General features: G+C 45.9%; 1 protein-coding gene across 1 annotated transcript in view; it reads right to left on the reverse strand.

Moving 5' to 3' along the window:
* Positions 1–18,006, reverse strand: part of ALK (ALK receptor tyrosine kinase) — a 646,976-nt gene that overhangs the window by 456,929 nt on the left and 172,041 nt on the right. Inside the window, exon 2 of the mRNA XM_012788333.2 lies at positions 5,293–5,412. Coding sequence (XP_012643787.2) covers positions 5,293–5,412 — 120 coding nt within the window. The remainder of the gene's footprint in view (positions 1–5,292; positions 5,413–18,006) is intronic.

Genomic DNA, 18,006 nt, shown 5'->3' on the forward strand with positions numbered 1-18,006 from the left:
TGCAGGGGGGACCGGGAGAAGGAGATCAGGACTGGACTGGAGCAAGCCTTTCTGCCTTTCCTTACTCAACTTGCTATTAACACAGAAATAAATTGTTTACATTTATTAAACGGCTTTATGTGTCTTCATTTTAAAGAGACGTGATCAAGAGGAGTGCTTTGAACATGTCTCTCTTTGCCAGCTGCTTTTCAGTGACTTTCTGTGTACAGAGTCCATTGGCTCCCAGCAGGTCCTGGCCCTCACGGTGATGGATGGTCCCTGAGCCTCGGGCTCATGTGACTGCAGCACTGATGTTCCCTTTGAGACTCTGCCTCTGTGGCGAAGGCATCCACCGGTCTTTTGCTTACCATGCTGTAGATAAAACTGCAGACACAGGAGCTAGGAAAGAACTTGACCTGGCTGCCAGGGGCGAGGAGTTGGTGAGGAAGCTTTCGGGCCTCACGATGGTCCGCAAGGGAGCTGGGAGCTGCTTTTCCCTGACTTCAGGCTCTGAGGGCCGGAATGGCTGAGCACGGCAGCCACACTGAATATGTAATTTCAGAAATGTGATCAAACTGACTTCCTGCCAGAGTTATGGAGCAAATCCCACCCCTGGGCCAGAGGGCCTTTGTGTTTTCCATTTTTGATTTTGTGTTAGGTTGATTTTTTTTTCGAGACAGAAATATATTTAATTTACCCTGTCTTTTCAATCAAAGAAATTGATACATTAACAGGATGAGTGGTGGTGGCGGCAGCAGCAGGGAAAGTAATTAAAAAGTCTAATTTTTCTTTCTGAAAGCACCAGCCCCTAAATTGGATAGGTCCCCGTGGACTGGAAAACAGACAAAGTTTGAATAGAACTTTTATTCAAAGCCCAACAATGGCGTGGTTGTGTTTGGATGTTGTGATGTTGGCAGAACATTTTCTTTACCAGATGGGGGGCTGGAGGATTGAGGGTCTGTACTAGTTTCTGAGGGCAGTCGTAACAAAATACCACAAACTGCGCGGCTTAAAAAATTTATTCTCTCACAGTTCTAGAGGCGAGAAGTTCAGAATCAAGGTGTTAGCAGGGCTGTGCTCACTCGGAAGCTCTGGAGGAGAATCTGTTCCTTCCTCTTTTAGCTTCTAGCGTTGCCTGCAGTCCTCGGTGCCCCCTGCTTGTAGACCCATGGCTCTATCTCACTTCGTCATCATATGGTGTTCACCTTGTATCTGTCTGTGTCTCTGTTTTCTTATAAGGACACCAGTCATATTGGATTATAGCCCAGCCTAATCCAGTGCTGCCTCATTTTTATTTGATTATATCTGCAAAGACCCTACTTCCAAAGAAAGTCACATTCATAGGTACTGAGGGGTTAGGACTTTAACATATTTTTTTAGGAGACACAATTCAACCCATAAACAGAGACCATAGTCTGGGGCATGGAGAAGGAGGGAGAGAAGAAGAGGCCACCTACAGGGCCAAGGGACCTGTGCCCATGTTTACGAGGAGTTGAACTATCTGGCCTGCCTGGGATAGTCTCAAACTGGGCCATACCACGTCTTGGTCCCCTAGATGCCCAAGACCGATCATTCAGCTCAAACAGCAGGGTATCTAGGAAGGGAGAGCGCCCTTCAGGGAGAAGGAGCTCATCTAGGAAATAACTTTGTGATGATAGAAAGAAGTCTCAACTTGGAGTCAGGAGGACTGGGGTCACCCTTTTCTAACTGCTCACCTACTCCATAAATTAAAAGCATATAAATAAATTCCTTTGACCTTCAATTTACATTTCTGTAAAAATGAAATATAAAGTAATTTCCATCTCCTGCAATTTTATAACACGGTGTAAATGAGAAAAATGGGTGTGAAAGAGTTTTTCCAAGTCTCACGTTGTTGTTGTTTTAAATAAATGACAATTTCCTTTCTCCTGCTTATATGGGACAGAATCTTTGGTCATCTGTTTAAAATGCTAATCAGATTCTTCCTACACCCAGAGTGGGCAAATATGAGTAAAGTTGAGAGGAGACCATCTGTCTCTGTGGCTCTAGAACTCAAGGTGATCAAAACTCCCTTTCAAAACCCCCAATGGCCTCAATCTCCCAGCATCTGGTGCTACCTGATGGGAAAGATTTTTATCTGGGTAGGCAGTTAAAGCCTAATCCTTTAGCCAAGCCAATAAATAAGTCTAAAGGCACCAGAGCCAATGATAAAAGGAAAAATAAAAAGTCTTTCTTTAGATGTCCTCCCTCTTTCCAAGCCTTGGGGGAGGAACATGCAGCTCTTTGCTCGCTAAAGATGAAATTAGTGGGCTCTTGTCATTCAAGACAGAGGCGAGAAAAAACTGAAATCTGATACCAGATGCCACTGAAGAGAATATATTTTACACAACATAAAAGGCCCCAACGCAAATTAGAAGAAATATGGGGAGCCTTCAAAAAGGTAGGTCAAACTTTTTCCTCAAGCAGATAATTACAGGCTAGGGGTGAGTAAATCTTATTAGCCTCTCTCCACTCCGTTTCTACTCATAAAACACTGGTCGGAAGAAAGCCACTCTCAATTCGGGACTGGACAGCTTGCCTGAGACAGGACCAGCCATCCTCTGTCCATCATGACACCTGTGGTCAGGCTGTTGATGTCCACTCTCGGGTCCCCCCGCTGCCCCCCATCAGGGCACAGGAGAAGATAGCCAGCTAAGCGTGAAGTTCTGCTATGGACTTGCTGAGACTTGGTGACATCTCACTGTCTGAAGAACTATCCCTTCAGGCGGCAATTTTCTAGTCAAATTTCTCTGCCCAAGTTTGAGGCCTTAAAATTAATGAAGTTGTTAACATTTCTTAAAATGTCTTTCACGGCAGTTGAAAGGTGTGGATTTATCACCCATGAGCCTGCTAGCCTCTTTGGTTAGGAGACATGTGGGCGGAGCCTCTCCTCCCCTGACCTCCCCAACAAACATTCTGAAAGGGACCAGACTCTCAGCCTTCATTCTGCCTTCAGCTTGTCATGCAGTGGGCCTCGGGGCAAGTCCTCAGGTCTGTGCTCCCAGGTCAGCCCATGGGAGCTGTTCTCCATGGCAACGGGCCTAGCTGCCTACAGCATGATTTCTCTGGCCTGCAAGCTCTGGGAAGGCAGGGCCGAGTCCTACTTGTCTTTGTATCTCCATCACATCCAGCACCTGGCACAAGGCCTGGCACACAGAGGTGGTGGCACCAGTGGGGTCTTCATAAGTCTCAGCCAAATTAAATATGACAGAAAGACAAAAAGGCCCTGGAATTACCTGTGTGATCAGCTGAGGAGCCACCAATAAGAATCAGCTCCTCCTTCCCCTGTGACTCAATAGGAACAATGGTGCTGACTTGGGTGGCCTCGCCCAGCACTGGGACAGTAACTAGGAGATGGTTCGGGTCCTCTCCTCTGCCAATAAGAGAAATCCTGAGGTTTCTAGGCCACAAGGAGAGTTTGAACGAGATCTTGGGGAGCATCTAGATCTATTTCGTTGCCCAAAGGCAGCAAGCCAGGCCCCCCTCACTAGACAGGTGAGGAGGATGAGGCTGAGAGAGGTCAAGTGGGTTCATCAGGACCATGCAGTGGGTGGGAGGCAGCTTAATATGCCCCCCTGGTTTTCTTTGTTCAACCTGCAACCTCTTACAAGGAACAAATATGATGCCCTCTGTGGCATGCGGGAGGTAGACCTGCCTTTTTTGGACAGTCTGCATTTTATAATAGTCACTCTCCCATGGAGATACTGAATGACTTTGGGAGCAAAGTCAAAAATGTTATCTGAAGACCAGTTGTATCACAAATCTGGTTACAAAGAATTTACAATGTAAAGAAGCAGATCTCAGTTATTTATAGATACTTGCCCTTATCATAAGATGACACTCGGTGTCTGGCTTAAATAAAATCAAGAAGTAATTCTCATCTGGAATCTTCTGAGGACCACCACAGATCTCTCTCTCCCACTAGGGACACTTGAGAGTAACAAGAAACATCCCAGCACACAATATAATTCTAAACTGCCCTAGGGTTTTTGATGCATTTATTTTTTTTTAAGCTTGAAATGAAAGGTATAGTTAATACAAACCAAGAGTGTTGTGGAGGAGAGACAGCAGGCTTTGGGCTGACAGCTTTTCTATAGTGAGTGGAATGTCTCTGTTAGGTGCATTTTAAATAGCTCAGGCCCAAGGGCAGAGACTAAGTAGCAGGAATAGGTAAATATGCCCAGAAGGGAATCTAGAACTCAGTGCTGTACCAGGTTCATAAATACTTAATTGAATCAGGTCTGATGAATGAGTTTCCTCTCTGGAGGACTTCTGCACTCATTCATCTTAAACAAGTCTTTATGAATGTCTTCTGTGTGATGGATAAAGTGGAGAGCAAACCTTAGTGCCTGCCCTCATGGGGTTCACCCCAGAGGAGTTTAAGAGAAAGAAAAATGTTCACCTGGAAATGCATCAGCTCTCTTCTAAACCTGTTCTTTCTATTATAGAGCCCCAGCTCCTATGAGCTGTTAAAATGAGCACTGAGATTGAGGAATCCTACACCATGCAGAGATGGCCTCATGAGGGCTCCTAGGACAGGATCTACCAGGCTGAGTAGGTGGCCCCCTGGGAGAAAGAGTGAACATAAGGGAAGAATTTTGGTTTTATATCTAGAGAAGCCACTCTGTGTGATCTTATTAAACTCAGCTTCTATACCTGTAAAAATGGCATTGGACCTGTTCTCTTTGCCTCTGAGGCTGTTGCAGAATCAAATGAGCTGAAATAATAACAAAGAACACCTTTAGGAAACTGTAAGGAGTTACCCACATGTAAGGGGCCCTGGAGGACCTGTGACCTTCATAATAACAATCCCCTCTTAAGAGATCATGATCACTAGAAATGCTGTGGGTTAGAATCCTATAACCAGAAAGCCACAGACAAGATGCAAATAAGCATTGCATCTAATGACTGGTAAGGGGCTGGCAGGAAGACCCCATACCACAAAGGCTGAAGGGAAGCGATCTGGTAGCAACAAAGCCCTTGGCTTCCATCAGGATACAAAATGCAGCTGGAATGGCCTGGCTGGACTGGTCTGGTGGGGTCAGGCCCTATTGGGAGACTTCCCCATACAACAGAAAGACTTCTTTTGCATGTACAGGGCTGAGGTTTCCCTGAGGCACTATGAATCATACACTGAAACTCACAGAGTCCTTCATTATGAGATGGTGATGGTGTGTCACAAATAACTATCAAAAATACACTTACCTTTTTATCCCCTTAATATTTTGAAATAACAAATAAATTTTGCACCAGTTCTAAAAATGACAACAATAAAATATATATTTATATACTTACCATATCGGCTGCGATGAGACAGGAAAGGGAAGGAATCTTTCATTATCCAGGTCAGATTCCATGCAAAATAATCAGGAGGAGGAGACGGCATGTTTGTTGGTGACTCCAAGTAGCTATGAACTGGACATAAAAACAAAGAAGAGAATACTGATCGTGTGCTTAGGCTGTGCCTCGTAAGCTGTCACTCAATATCAGTCATAAATAAAGTTCATAAGGGACTTCCATGACATGCATTGGAAAGATGAGGACAAAAAGGATTGAACCACTAGTAGTCTGATTTGACCTCAAATCCTTGACGCGGATTTTCTATCAAGGGCAGCCAGATCCAAGAAGTCTGAAAGTTGCAACCAAGGCCACGCTGGGAGAGGAACTAGTAGCCAGAGGACTTAATGGCTTGTTCTACTAGCTCTATCTGAAGTCTATTCTGTTTATAAGAATTGGAGCAACTTCACAGAGAACTCCAATTTGTCTTGTCCAAATGCCTGCATCTCAACTTTATGTTCAGACTGGTAACTTCATCTAATGTTGTTTGCTTGAAGTACTGCCTTATCAAGGAGAGGGTTGAAATCAAACTCAGAAGTTATATGTTCTTAACAATTATTTTATTTTGGGGGCAGGGTAGGAAGCCAAATGACTGGGGTTTACCCATAGTCAAGAGGTCAGGGAGTCAAAAGGATTAGTATTTCTGATTTGCATGACAGAGAAAGAAGAGTTGAGAGAAAAGTAGTGAGGCAACATTATTCCTTTCCTTAGTAGTCCCTCAAGTGGGTTTTGTGCCATGAAATGTCGTTACAATGTATCTACAAATCAAATGAGCACAGGCTGCCTGCTCTTACACAGTGCTGCCCAGAAAATCCCCAGCTCAATCATTATTTGCTAATGTTTTATGGCAGGCAAAGCTTTTCTGTTAGAGAAGGAAGGATTTGAGAATTAGTGCTGTTCAGTAGATAGATGTGTAGGAAGAAAGGAAGGAAACTGGAATTTCTTCTGCTGCTTCCCTGGTTGCAGGCACAATGCTGGGCTCTTTACCTACATGTCACATGGTGTTCACAGTGGCTCTCTGAGACTGGAATTCTCATCTCCATTTTATGGATGCAACAGCTGAGGCTCAGAGGAGCCAGTGATGGAATCAGGAACTGAGCCCAGGTTTGCTCAGTAACAAAAGGCTGTGTTCTACTGTGAGTGGGCTGATCCGTTACTCTGATGGGAACTGTTAACCCACTTGGAGTGACCTTGTAAAGAGGAAGAGGAGGAGAAGAAGAGAAAGAAAAAAAGACAGCAGGTGCAGTGGAAGCATTTTCCCAGCCTGCCTGCTCTGTGGTTTCTTCCACATCTGCAACACCCCGGCACCACCTCCCCCGGGTCCTAGTCTCTGCCTCAGACTCCCTTTCAGGACCAACCCCACTTCACACACTTTAATCACATCTCTGGCCTGGGTGCCCATGGCAGCCTTTTGTTTCCAGACTCCTCCATTGTTTTACCTACAGGTGCTGCCCTTGGGTTACACTGGCCCCAGGATCTTGTGCCCTGCAACTGGAACAGGATGGATATGCTATGGTCTCCTTCCTAAAAATAAATTCTTATCTCTGCCTTCCATAGATCTGAGTTGGAAGTGCTGGCTCCTGGGTATCTAGAAAAGAGTTTTTGACTTTTCTTCCACATTTGGAGATCAGAACTGAATTGGTTGGTGCCATATACCTCTTTCTGCAGCGTTTCTGCAAAACGACTGAGTGGACGTGCACTGGGTGGGGGGCAGGAGGGTCAGACCTGTGCTCATGGGCTGCACAGAGAAGCCATCTCATCTCACCTTCACATCGATGCTGTTTTGTATGTGGGCAGTGGGGCCCTGAGAGGTGAACTCAAAGCCACATAGGTCGACTTTGGGCAGGGTTAAGTTTATGAGACTTTTAAAAAATTAATAGCATGGGCATTGAGCACATATGGACCAGGCACAGTACTAAGTGCTGTAAATGTGCAATTTAATTTACTTCCTACAAAATCTTTGTGAATAAGTATGATTATCTGTCCTTGTTTTGTGGCTGAGGAAACAAGACATACAGAGGTTAGCCATCCTGACTGTAGCCACACAGCCAGTAGGAGGCAGGAGATCAGAGTCAACAGATGACATCAGCCTGATGTGAAGGCCTAGGCTCATTCCACCACCCCAGATGGGCCCCCACAAACTGGTGCGGGGTGGCCCTTGCTCTGCATAGTGCCTGGCAGGGCCCTCACGGCACAGTGGCTGAGGTCAGAGGTCACCAGGGAGTTCCAGAATAAGGCCACAAAGTGAAGGGTCTGGGGAGACTGTAACAATCAGCTCCTGCAGTGACTCCCCTGTGAATAAATATTGGCACCTCTAGGTCTGAGTCATCAGCTGAGATCAAATTTTAAGTCATTTGGAAGTGACAGGAAGACTAAGCCCAAGCTTTATTTCCTTGTTTCTAAGTGATGTCATTTTTCTTAACCATTCAGTTTGGGAATGGTATTAACTTCTTCCTGGATGTGAAGAACGAAGCAGATGGGGCTAGACTTCAGGAAGCACTTATGAATCTATGAGTAGGTACAGAATGGCAGATGACTTTTAATATGGACAGGGGCCAGGTATATTATATTCAGGGATAAAAAACATATCTGAAAGCGTTCAAAGGAAGGGCTCTGAGGGCTGAGTCATGACCCAGCGAGAGATATGGACATTGATGTGAGCCATTCCTACAGGCATAAGCTCAAAACATTTTATCCCAAAATGCCAATAAATTGCTGGGCATCCTCAGGGTTGAATACTGGAAAGAATGCAGGAAGTTTTATCCTGCCCTTACAGGAACTCTTAGAATTTCTGCCAGCAGGCTGGGCTCAAGGGTGGCAGAGTGATTAGCTGGGGGAACTAATGGAGGGTCACACAAAAGGATGGATCTCTCCACCCAAAAAGATGAAGACCAAGAAAAACACAGCCCACATGAAGGAAGTCATTTGCTAAAATCGAAAGCACTGGGACCAAAGTGAGGGCTTGTCAAAGTTCATAGAAGATGCATCAATTTAGATTATAAAGAGAAAGCATTTTTGCATTTAACAAGTGTGAGAGCAAGAGGCTGTCTGTTCCCTTCATGTGGCTTGCCCCTGCTCATCTGCAGGGAGGGGTTTTTTAGCAGAAAGAGAAAGCATGACATCAGAGGCAGTCCACCAAAGCAAGAGAAAGCCACGTCTTCTTGGTGCTCCACTCTGAAACTGTGAGCTCCAGAGTGGGTTTATGGGTGAAGGTGTGAACTAAGATTGACTGGCCCACATAGAGTGAAACTTGGCCCCTGGAGGCTGAAGAGTGGAAGGGAAAGAGGGGTGGGGGTAAGTAGGAGCAGGAGCAGACCAGTGATGGACAGAGAAGGAAAAAGGGAAGAAATGCACCTGGACCGACGGCATTACTGATTGACATTATTGGCATTATTGATCCATAAGATCATTTTGTTTTGTTTTCCTGGTGATTTCCTGAGCCCTTTCTAGGCACCACAGGGTATCAAGGCAGAGTGAAACCCCCAAGCTCCTAATACTGTTCTGCTTTCACCATGTATCAGCCCTTCATGTCAATAATTCCCTTGCATACAATCTCAACCCCTTCTCCTCTTCCCCTCTTCACAATTGTCCCGAGGCAGCTGAATGTGGTCAGGAGAGAGGGGAGGAGGCGTACACAGCAACGTGGATAGGTCTCACTTGAAATTCATGACCAGAAACCTCCAGGCCCTCCCGACTGCCCAGGAATCCAACCGCATTCCCTGACTCGATTTACCCTCCCTCTTCCCAGTACCAATATTTCAAACTTTCTCTGAACTTCTCAAACCTCCAGTTCCCCTCATTCCTCCACAATCTCAGTGGATGAGTTTGTTTCTTTTCACAGAGAAAAGAGAAGCAATTGCCCACTACAGGTATCAGTGCCTTCTCTCCTGTCACAAAGGATAAGTTGTCTAAGCAGCGCCAGCCTCTCCACTCGTGTGCTAATCTCGTCCCTTCTCGGGGATCTGCTGTTACAATTGTTCCTCCTTCCACCTGCATCAGCAATTTCCTTCTCTGCCAAGTCAATCGCACAAACATGCACCATCTTGAAACAGAAAAAAGGGACGACTCCCTCACCCTCCACACTCTTCTGTAGCCGCTGCCCCTTTCCTCTGCTGTCCTTCACAGCTAAGTTTCTTAGATGATTTGTCCCCGCTCCTGTCTCCACTTTCTTCTTCCCATTTTCCCTTAAATCTAATAACATCAAGATTGTCTCCACTATTCCAGGTCAAGGTCACCGGTGACCCCAGGCTACAGATACAATAGACAAGGCTCAGCTTTTGTCTTACTGGCCCTCTCGGCAGCACTTGTCCTTGCGATGATCACTCCCTGTTTCTTGAATTCCTCATGTCTTGGTCACCACATCGTCCTGTTCGCCTCCCACTTCAGCGGCAGGTGCTCTTTACTTTCCTTTGCCAGATTGTCCCCATTTTCCAAATTGTGCAGAAGGAACATTCACCACTTTCCAGCAGCACTTGCCTAGGAAACGTCCTGGCTTAATATCGTATTTCATCACACTGGTTCTAACCAGCTGATGATGATCAATGACCATGAATTTCCAGTGATCCAGGACACCAGATCCTTTACTGCACCTAACTAGAGATTCTTTGCTGACCATCGAGAAGGGAACTTGTTTTAACCAGGCTCACACAGACCTATGCACTCATTCTCTTTTACCCAAAGTCCTGATTTTCAATTCCACATAAGCAGGACCATGACGTAACCCTCTTCCTATGACTTTAAAAACTCTGACTTTTCTTCCTTGGAGAAATTCACTGAGAAATCTATTCCTTGCCTGCTATGAAAATAAGCTCAGATGAAAAAAAAAAAATTCCGTGGGATCTTTATTATTTGACAATTATTAAAAGTTGGAGAACTTGGACCTTTTCTCCATCTAAACTCACTCCCAAAGTGATCTCATCCAGTTTCACAACTTTAAATACCATCAATATGCTAATGCTACCAAATCTATACCTCCAGCCCAATCTCTCCCCTGAATAACGGAATGTATATCCAACTGCCTGCTCCAAGTTTCCATGGTATTGTTTGATAAGCATTTCAGACTTCACATGGGCAAAACAAAATCGTGATACCCCTAAGCCCTGGGTTCCCCATTTCAGAAAGGAATACTAACACTTATCCAGTTGCTTGGTCCAAAAACTAAGGAGGAATCCTTGACTTCTCCCTTTTGCTCACACCCCTTATCAATTCATCAACAAATCTTGATAGCTGTACCTGAATTTTCCCCTCCCATCTTTACCCCCATCGCTTCACATCTCAACTACTGCTCCCAGTGGGCCTCCCTTCAGTCTGTTCTCGCAGCAGTTAGATGGACACTTCAGCTCTGACATAGCTTTCCAATGTCTTGCCATGGCCCAGCCCTTAAAGTCCCCCATGATCTGCTCCCTGGTTCTCCCTCTAACCTTATTCCCAGTCATGTTTCCCTTGTTGATGGAGCTCAGTTCCACAGGCCTCCTTGCTGGTCCCCAAACTCATCAAGCAAGCTCCCACCTCAGGGCCTTTGCACTGGCAGCTCTGTCAGCCTAGAACGCTCCTCCCCCTCAGACACAAGTGGTCGCTCCCTCTCTCCAGCCAGGTCTCTGCCCAAATGTGACCTCCTCAGAAAGAGCTTCCCAGGTCATGCTGTCAAAATAGCACTCATCGTAAACCACTCCCCATCCCTGCCCTGTGTTATTTCTTACTTCTCTGTGTGTGTTACGTAGATTCATGTGTTTATCGTGAACCTCCTGCACTAGGCACTGCTATGTCCCCATGCCTGGAACATAGTAGGCATTCAATAAATATTTGCCAAATGAATGAAACCAGAGCCCTGGAGAAAGTTATTAGCTCTGGCTCTTATTCACTGTTAACTTCAGGCGAATCATAAACTCTATGAAACTTCAATTCTCTAAAAAATGATGATAAGAATAAGAATAGTTCACACTTTTTAAAAATCTCAGGGTTTTGTAAGGACCAGAGGAGACAAGTCATGCATGATATACTCTTCAAATATCAGTTATATTATTCTTAAAGTTTTATGCTTCTATCTCTGTTTTAGAATCCAAAATGGATGGGAATTGTGGTCCCTTCCCTATATTTGAGCCATCTTATGTCAATAAATACAACATCCAGAAATCAAAATTGCTCCCAAAGAGATACTTCTCTATTACTCACTAGTTAATTATTGACTTGGCCAACTGTACACGATCTCAAATTTCAGCCACTTGGCAATGTCTCTATTATCAGCCTTTATTTGTACATGTTTCATTGCATGTCTATTTATTCCTAAACCCATGTGTGTAACATAGTGAATATATAATACTTGTGTCAGTATAAATAATAAAGAGCTATGCATGCGTGATGGTTATTAACTTGAATACCCTGGACCCACTAGCAAGCATGTTTTTACAAACCTCCATCAATAAGATGTAACAAATGCTTCCATTCTAAACACTCCTTGGAACAGCTCCTACCTTGCCTGTACACGTTTTACTTATTTATTTTCCTTCCAACAATAAAACAATCAGTGACAGCCTGCTAGTTTTTTCCTGCTTATTTGAAAACACACTTAATAATGCATTCTTTTGCAATGATTTTGTGTCACACAGAACAAAGCTTAACTTGGACAAATAGATAGTGGTCCAGATGTCAAGCAGGGGTTAGTGAGCACAGCTGGGCAGAGAGCAGGGGACAGGCCTCCTTTTGGAATCAGCAGCCCAAGGGAAATGGTCTGGGTATTCACCAGCCTGAGCCTGCACCTGTTTAGCCAAAGAAACATCCTCAGTGAATTTACATGACTACTGGAGCTAATGGTGATGGTGATGTTAGAGCGGTAACAGGCTGTTAATTTAGTCTGAAAACAGGAATGCAATTTCAGAGAAAAGAAGAAGAAGAGTTTGCAGATGCACCGTTTGTCCTAAGCACAGAGGCTCTGCACACCTTTGCTAGGCATGGAAAATGAGGGGGTTGAGCTAGCTGTTCACGAAGGTTCCCTCCGGTTCATACATATTTCGTGCTTCATAGTCTGCTTTCACATTTTCCTCCAGCTGCTCATTCAGAGAGGAGCTGTTAGTGTCAGGGGCGGAATTTGAATGGAATTAAACATCCCTCACTCCACCTCACTTTTCTCTAAGCCCCATCCCTTTCTGCCAGGGATGTTTGTGCTCTTTCTTGGTAACTCAAATTCAGAAGAAAAAATTATTCTCCCATAATATTCTATTGTACTGTTGAAAGTCATAGTTTCAATACCTGCTTCTTGCTTCTCCCCAACCCCAAAAGGCCCTGTGAATGACTAGTGAGTTCATTCAATGGCGAAGCACATCTGTCAGCAATGAAAGCAGGCAGCCCTCCCCAAGGAACAGCACTGAAGTGTGCTGACGGCAGTACAAAGGAAATTGTTAGGAGGGTCTTCACCCTTGCCCTTGCGGAGCTGGTTACCTTCAAGGTATCCTGGAGATACACCAAAAAAGTGAATCACAAAGAGGTTGTCCCAGAAATGGCTGAAGCATGTCAATTTGTCCACTGTTTGCTTTTTCAGCCTCATTTCTCTTTCTTTCGTGTTCCCTGGTCCCCATTACACCTTAGTCTCCAAACTTTTGCCCAAGCTAATTTCTGCCTAGAATGTCCTCCCCACCCCTTGCTTTCCTAAATCCTACCCTTTCCTAAAAGACCAACCCAAATCCTCCCTCCCCAGGGTCCCCATCTTCCCTGAGCTGAAGCCCCCTCAAAGCAGTTGAGCTGGGATTCAGATTGTGCCGGAAAAACTTGCACTGGGCTCCTGACCTCCTTAACCACGTCTGGCTTGTGGTCATCTTGGACAGTGCACTGGGGCCATTCACCAAACATGCTGCTCATGACGATGGGTTATAATAGTAGATTAATTTCACTCACAAATCTTTGGGCCTATTGCGTATCAAGCTTCGGGCCTATTGCGTATGTAGAAATATTGTTTTACTCACATATTTAGGAAAAAATTAGTAAAATCATTTCATGGAGCCTGTTGTTTGGTCTCATGAAGGACATGCTTCTTGGGGACAGGGGCAGGTATAGGGTGGATCAACGGCATAGACCTATTTTATCAGTCAAGATACCACATCTATGCAGGCACTAGTGACTCATAATTTGTGGCCAAAGTCAGATGATGAAAGCAATGTGACATTTGATGCCACCCCTTCAGATTTTGTCTCTCTTGGATAGTCGCAAGTCACGACATTGTGACCTCTGTAGAGATGACCTCAGTGCCCCAGGTAAGCCACTCCTGACCAGCCTGTGAGCCCTGCAAGTCTCCTCTTACCCTGAATCCCTGCTCTAGGTGCTCAGTCACCTAGAGCCTACCTAGCCAGGGTGGACTCACTGGCTTTCCGTAGCCGTGGAAGACTAATTGGCATTTTTACTAATCTGGGGAAGCAATGGACAGGGCATCACTCTCCAGGTGGCCTGGTTCTTAATATCCCACCCCCACCCTGCAAGGCCCTACTGCTGCCATTAGCAGGTCAATGTGACTATCTGCTCTGGGCCCATTTCTGTGCCTTGCTCATACTCTACTCTTTATGAAATTTACTCCGCTGTGATCTCAAGCCCATTTTCTCCCCCCCAAATATGTTGACTAGCATAATAATCAAAAGAAAGGCTTTGAACTGCTACGAGGCCTTTCATCTTATGATCTCAGAGAGCTTTACCAGGCACTCAATAATTAATGTACTGAAAGTGACACAAAGACACAAAGACAGGGCAACCTGAAAAACCAAGTCCATCAAAAAAAGACCTTTTTCTTTGGAAGCCAGGGGGGCCTCGGAGGAATAATCACACACCAGTGACTCCTAAGAGGAATAAACACCCACAAGCAGTCCCTGGACATGTGGGATGAGAGGCTGCAAACTATCCAAGAACTGGCTTTTCTCTGGACCTGATGTTTCAAGTGGAGAAGCGACAGTTACCAGGGTGACCCCTGAGATCATGCAGTGAGTACCCCGGGAGGGTGTGGGCCATTTTCACAAGAAGAGCTGGGGGCTCCAGTGTGAAAAAGCAGTACTAGCCACTTACACATTCATGATGACTTAGGGCTCTCTTTCAGAGCCATCCACTCATGTGATCCTTACAACGACCTCATAGTCAATCTCTTTTACAGATGGAAAGATTGAGGCTCAGAAAACACAACTGCCCTATCCAAGGTTGCACAGCTTGACATGTGGACCAGCCGGGAATACCACTATAACACCCAGGCCCATTGGAGGTGATGTTGATTCCCCTGGAGAACAGGGACATTGAATTAAATGCAGAAGAGAGACATTGACCAGATCACAGATGTCTGCAGCTTTCTCCTAACTGAGGACAACAGATCCCAGCTGGTCAACAAGGAAGGTGGCCTAGAAACATGTACCTTCAGTCAGGGTGACTGGCTCTCCAGGGCCTCAGGCTCAGCCAACATTGTTTCCATAGCAACCACCACCAGGCCTGATGCCTGAGCCCTTGAAATGGGGCCTTGGCTGGTCCAGGGGAAGGACGCTTAGTGTGAGGGGGCAGATGAGGGACAGACACTTTCTACTAACTTCCAGAGCTTTCAGGAGAAAGAGTCTATCCTCCAAGAAGCCACAACTCTAAATGCCACATTGCTCAGCACAAAGACCTCTTGCCCCTGGCTGGACTCATTTCCAGAGACAGGTTGGTATGCTAGAGAGAGACCAGGGTTCCTGGGAACAGTCATGTTACTGCCTGACCTTGGGTAAGCTGCTTAACCTTTCCTAAGCTTTGTTTCTCTGCATATAAAACAGAACTCAGCATGCTTTCCCAGCCAACTTTGGGGATGCTCAGAGAATTAATGAGACAGTATATACAAAGCCCTCAGGCTCTTTTGAAGAAAGGTGCGCTAGAAATCCTTGCGCTCTTACTAAGGGGCATTGTCACGATGATACATTCTGAGACATTCTTCACCTGTATTGCTAAAATAAACTCAGTGGGTATTAAAATAGACAGTCCAACGGCCTAATTTGCTATGCCTGACTCTGAAGCTGCGACCCCTTTAGCTTCCACTTGTCTTGCCCTGTGAACAACGGTGGTCACTGCTGCCCTGGCCCCTAAGCAGAAGTGGGAGAGTTGGAAGGGGCTGTGAAGACTAATAATCTAGAACAAGTCTTCCTGCCACACGGATGAGGAAGCCAAGACACAGGAAGGAACAGTGCTTTAGCCAAGATCATCTCATTTGTGAGAAAGCATGAGATCCAGTCTTCTGCCCCCCCTTCTCCCTTCTGTGTCTTACTCCACCATGGCAAAAGGGAGGAAGGGGGAGAAATTGGGAGACATGTTTTTGCTCTTTAGACCTTTGAATTTCTGCTCTGTGCAATACTCTGAGATGAAATAAACAAAACTAAGGAAGAAACCAATACTTCATGTGTGATATGTACACTGGGTGCTATACAACCCTTATCTTATATAATTCCCACAATTTTCTAAGTGTGAGATTATTATCACCATTTTCCAATGAGGGAACTGAGGCTCAGAGAGGTTGAGTGACTTGTCCAAAGTCCTAGAGCCAAAAGTGATGGTGCTGAGATGAACTCATTCATTCATTGGCCATTTATTGGGGATCTCCTGTGTGCTGAGCTCTGCCCCTGGCAGAAGGGGTATGTCCGTGAGCAAAATCAAACAGTGCCCTCCTGAGGCTTCCAGGCTGAGGAGCTTAGAGTGTGGTGGGCAGCAGAGAGCTGTTCACACAGCCTCTCAACTCCTTGCAACATCTCAGCGCTGGTACGCGTTGTGGTGGAGAGATGCACGGCCCTGTGGGACTGTGAAATGGGGAGTTTGACTTCATCCTGAAGGCCAGAGAGGATGCCTGTGAAGCTGAGGCCTGAGGGAGGCCCTACAGCAGGTGAGTAGAGTTAACTGGTTAAAGGGAATGGGGTAGGGTGGGAGGCCAGAGAGGGCAGGGGTCTGTTTAAACTCATGTCTCTCTTAGTCTAGAGCACCTGCTCCTCACCACCAAGAAGGGTGAGGTATCACTGAGGAACCTGAAGGATGGACCAACCACAGTGACACAGTCCAACAGAGGACCCCCTGGAGATGACAATGACCACACTAGAGAACAGGGACATTGAAATAAACATAGCAGAAAGAGATTGACCAGATCACAGATGCATGCAGCCTTCTCCTCACTGAGAACAACAGATCTCTCCAGGTCATCCACGAAGGGCGAATGGAACTGCCACCTAGAATGGTTCCACCCCATGGCAGGACTGACCTGACTTGCCAGTCACCCTACTGCCTATCCTCTGACACTCAGCCTGTTGGCCCAGCCTCCTGCAGAGAAGGGGCCTAGAATCCACCAGGAGGCCTCAGCCTTCTCTTTGCTCTGAAATCAAATTCCTTCTGGAAAAGTGAAGGGTCGACACTGCCCCAGGACCTGCTCTTACAGCCACCTGGGGCCCACCAATGAGCCCGGGCTTGCACTCCCCTCCACAGGGCTGGGGCCAGCACAGTCAAGTCCTTTCACCATCTTTTATTCTGCTTTAAGGATTCGGTGACAAGAGGCAAGAAGGGAGGAGGCAGCAGGGAGAGAGAGAAAAGAGGGAGGGAGGAGAAGGAAGTGACGGTGAGGAGCCTCCCATTAAGGAATGGAGCCCAAATGAAGAGAAGAACAGCAGAGGGGAAAGAAAGAAATCATCTGGTATTTTTCACTATCTGGAAGTTACCAAGAGAAAGTTATTCAAAGCACCACTGTAAAAAAGCCATAAAACACCTTGGGGAAAACATGAAAGTCACACTGCCACCATACAGATGAGCACCCTGGAATTAGCTGCCAAAGCAATGTCTAAAAAGAGGAAATTCAATGGCCCACGTTGCTGCCTCCTCCCCTCCCGCGCGGCTCCCACCCCCTCCAAATTGCCCGGCTCTGAAGGCAGAGGCAGTAATTTGGAGCCAGCAAGTGTAAAGGAATGTTGAAGCTGTTATTTGCCTTCATGCAGCACATCTTGAGTGCATCTTTTAGAATATAATTTAAAATACACTTTCAGTTTCACTGTAGAAAATCTTAGAAAATCAAGAAGGCCTAAAGAAGAAAATAAATATCACCCATACCTCTAGCATCCCGAGAACCCAGTGTTAACATTTTACAGTATATTGGTTTGTGACTTGGTTTTCACTCACTTAACAAGGTTGGCTGGGAAGCATGTTAAGAAGGGCAGGAGAGAGTTCCTCTGCACTGTGAGATCTGTCCCCAGGGCAGGGTTCCTTGGAACCACCCAGGGGAGGGGCCCACACCAGGCAGCTCACACGAGCACGGATGCTGCAACTGTGGAAACTCAGGATGTTGTTGGGTTGGGTGAGGACCTGCCGTTAAATGCAGCACATGCTCAGAGAGAGCAGAGGCTGGTCTTTAGTAGGAAGGGAAAACCTGTGGGGATTTGAGAGACAGCTGGGATATGGATGCACAATAGCACAGGAAGAGGAAGATATGCTGTAATGTGTATCCTCAGCATGAGTGGGGGTTGGGAGTGAGCACCTTCTGCTCTAGTAGGTGCCTTGGAGGAGTCATAAGAAGGAAAGACCATAGAAATGTGATATGTCAGTGCTTGAACCTAGATGGTAGGATCAGTACCTTGATTTTATGACGTGGAAGGGATACACAAGTGGAACTCCATCTCATTCTCTAATTGACAGCCAATGAAAGTAAACTAGAGACAC

Source organism: Microcebus murinus, chromosome 3 (genome assembly GCF_040939455.1).
Source record: "Microcebus murinus isolate Inina chromosome 3, M.murinus_Inina_mat1.0, whole genome shotgun sequence".
NCBI lineage: Eukaryota > Metazoa > Chordata > Mammalia > Primates > Cheirogaleidae > Microcebus > Microcebus murinus.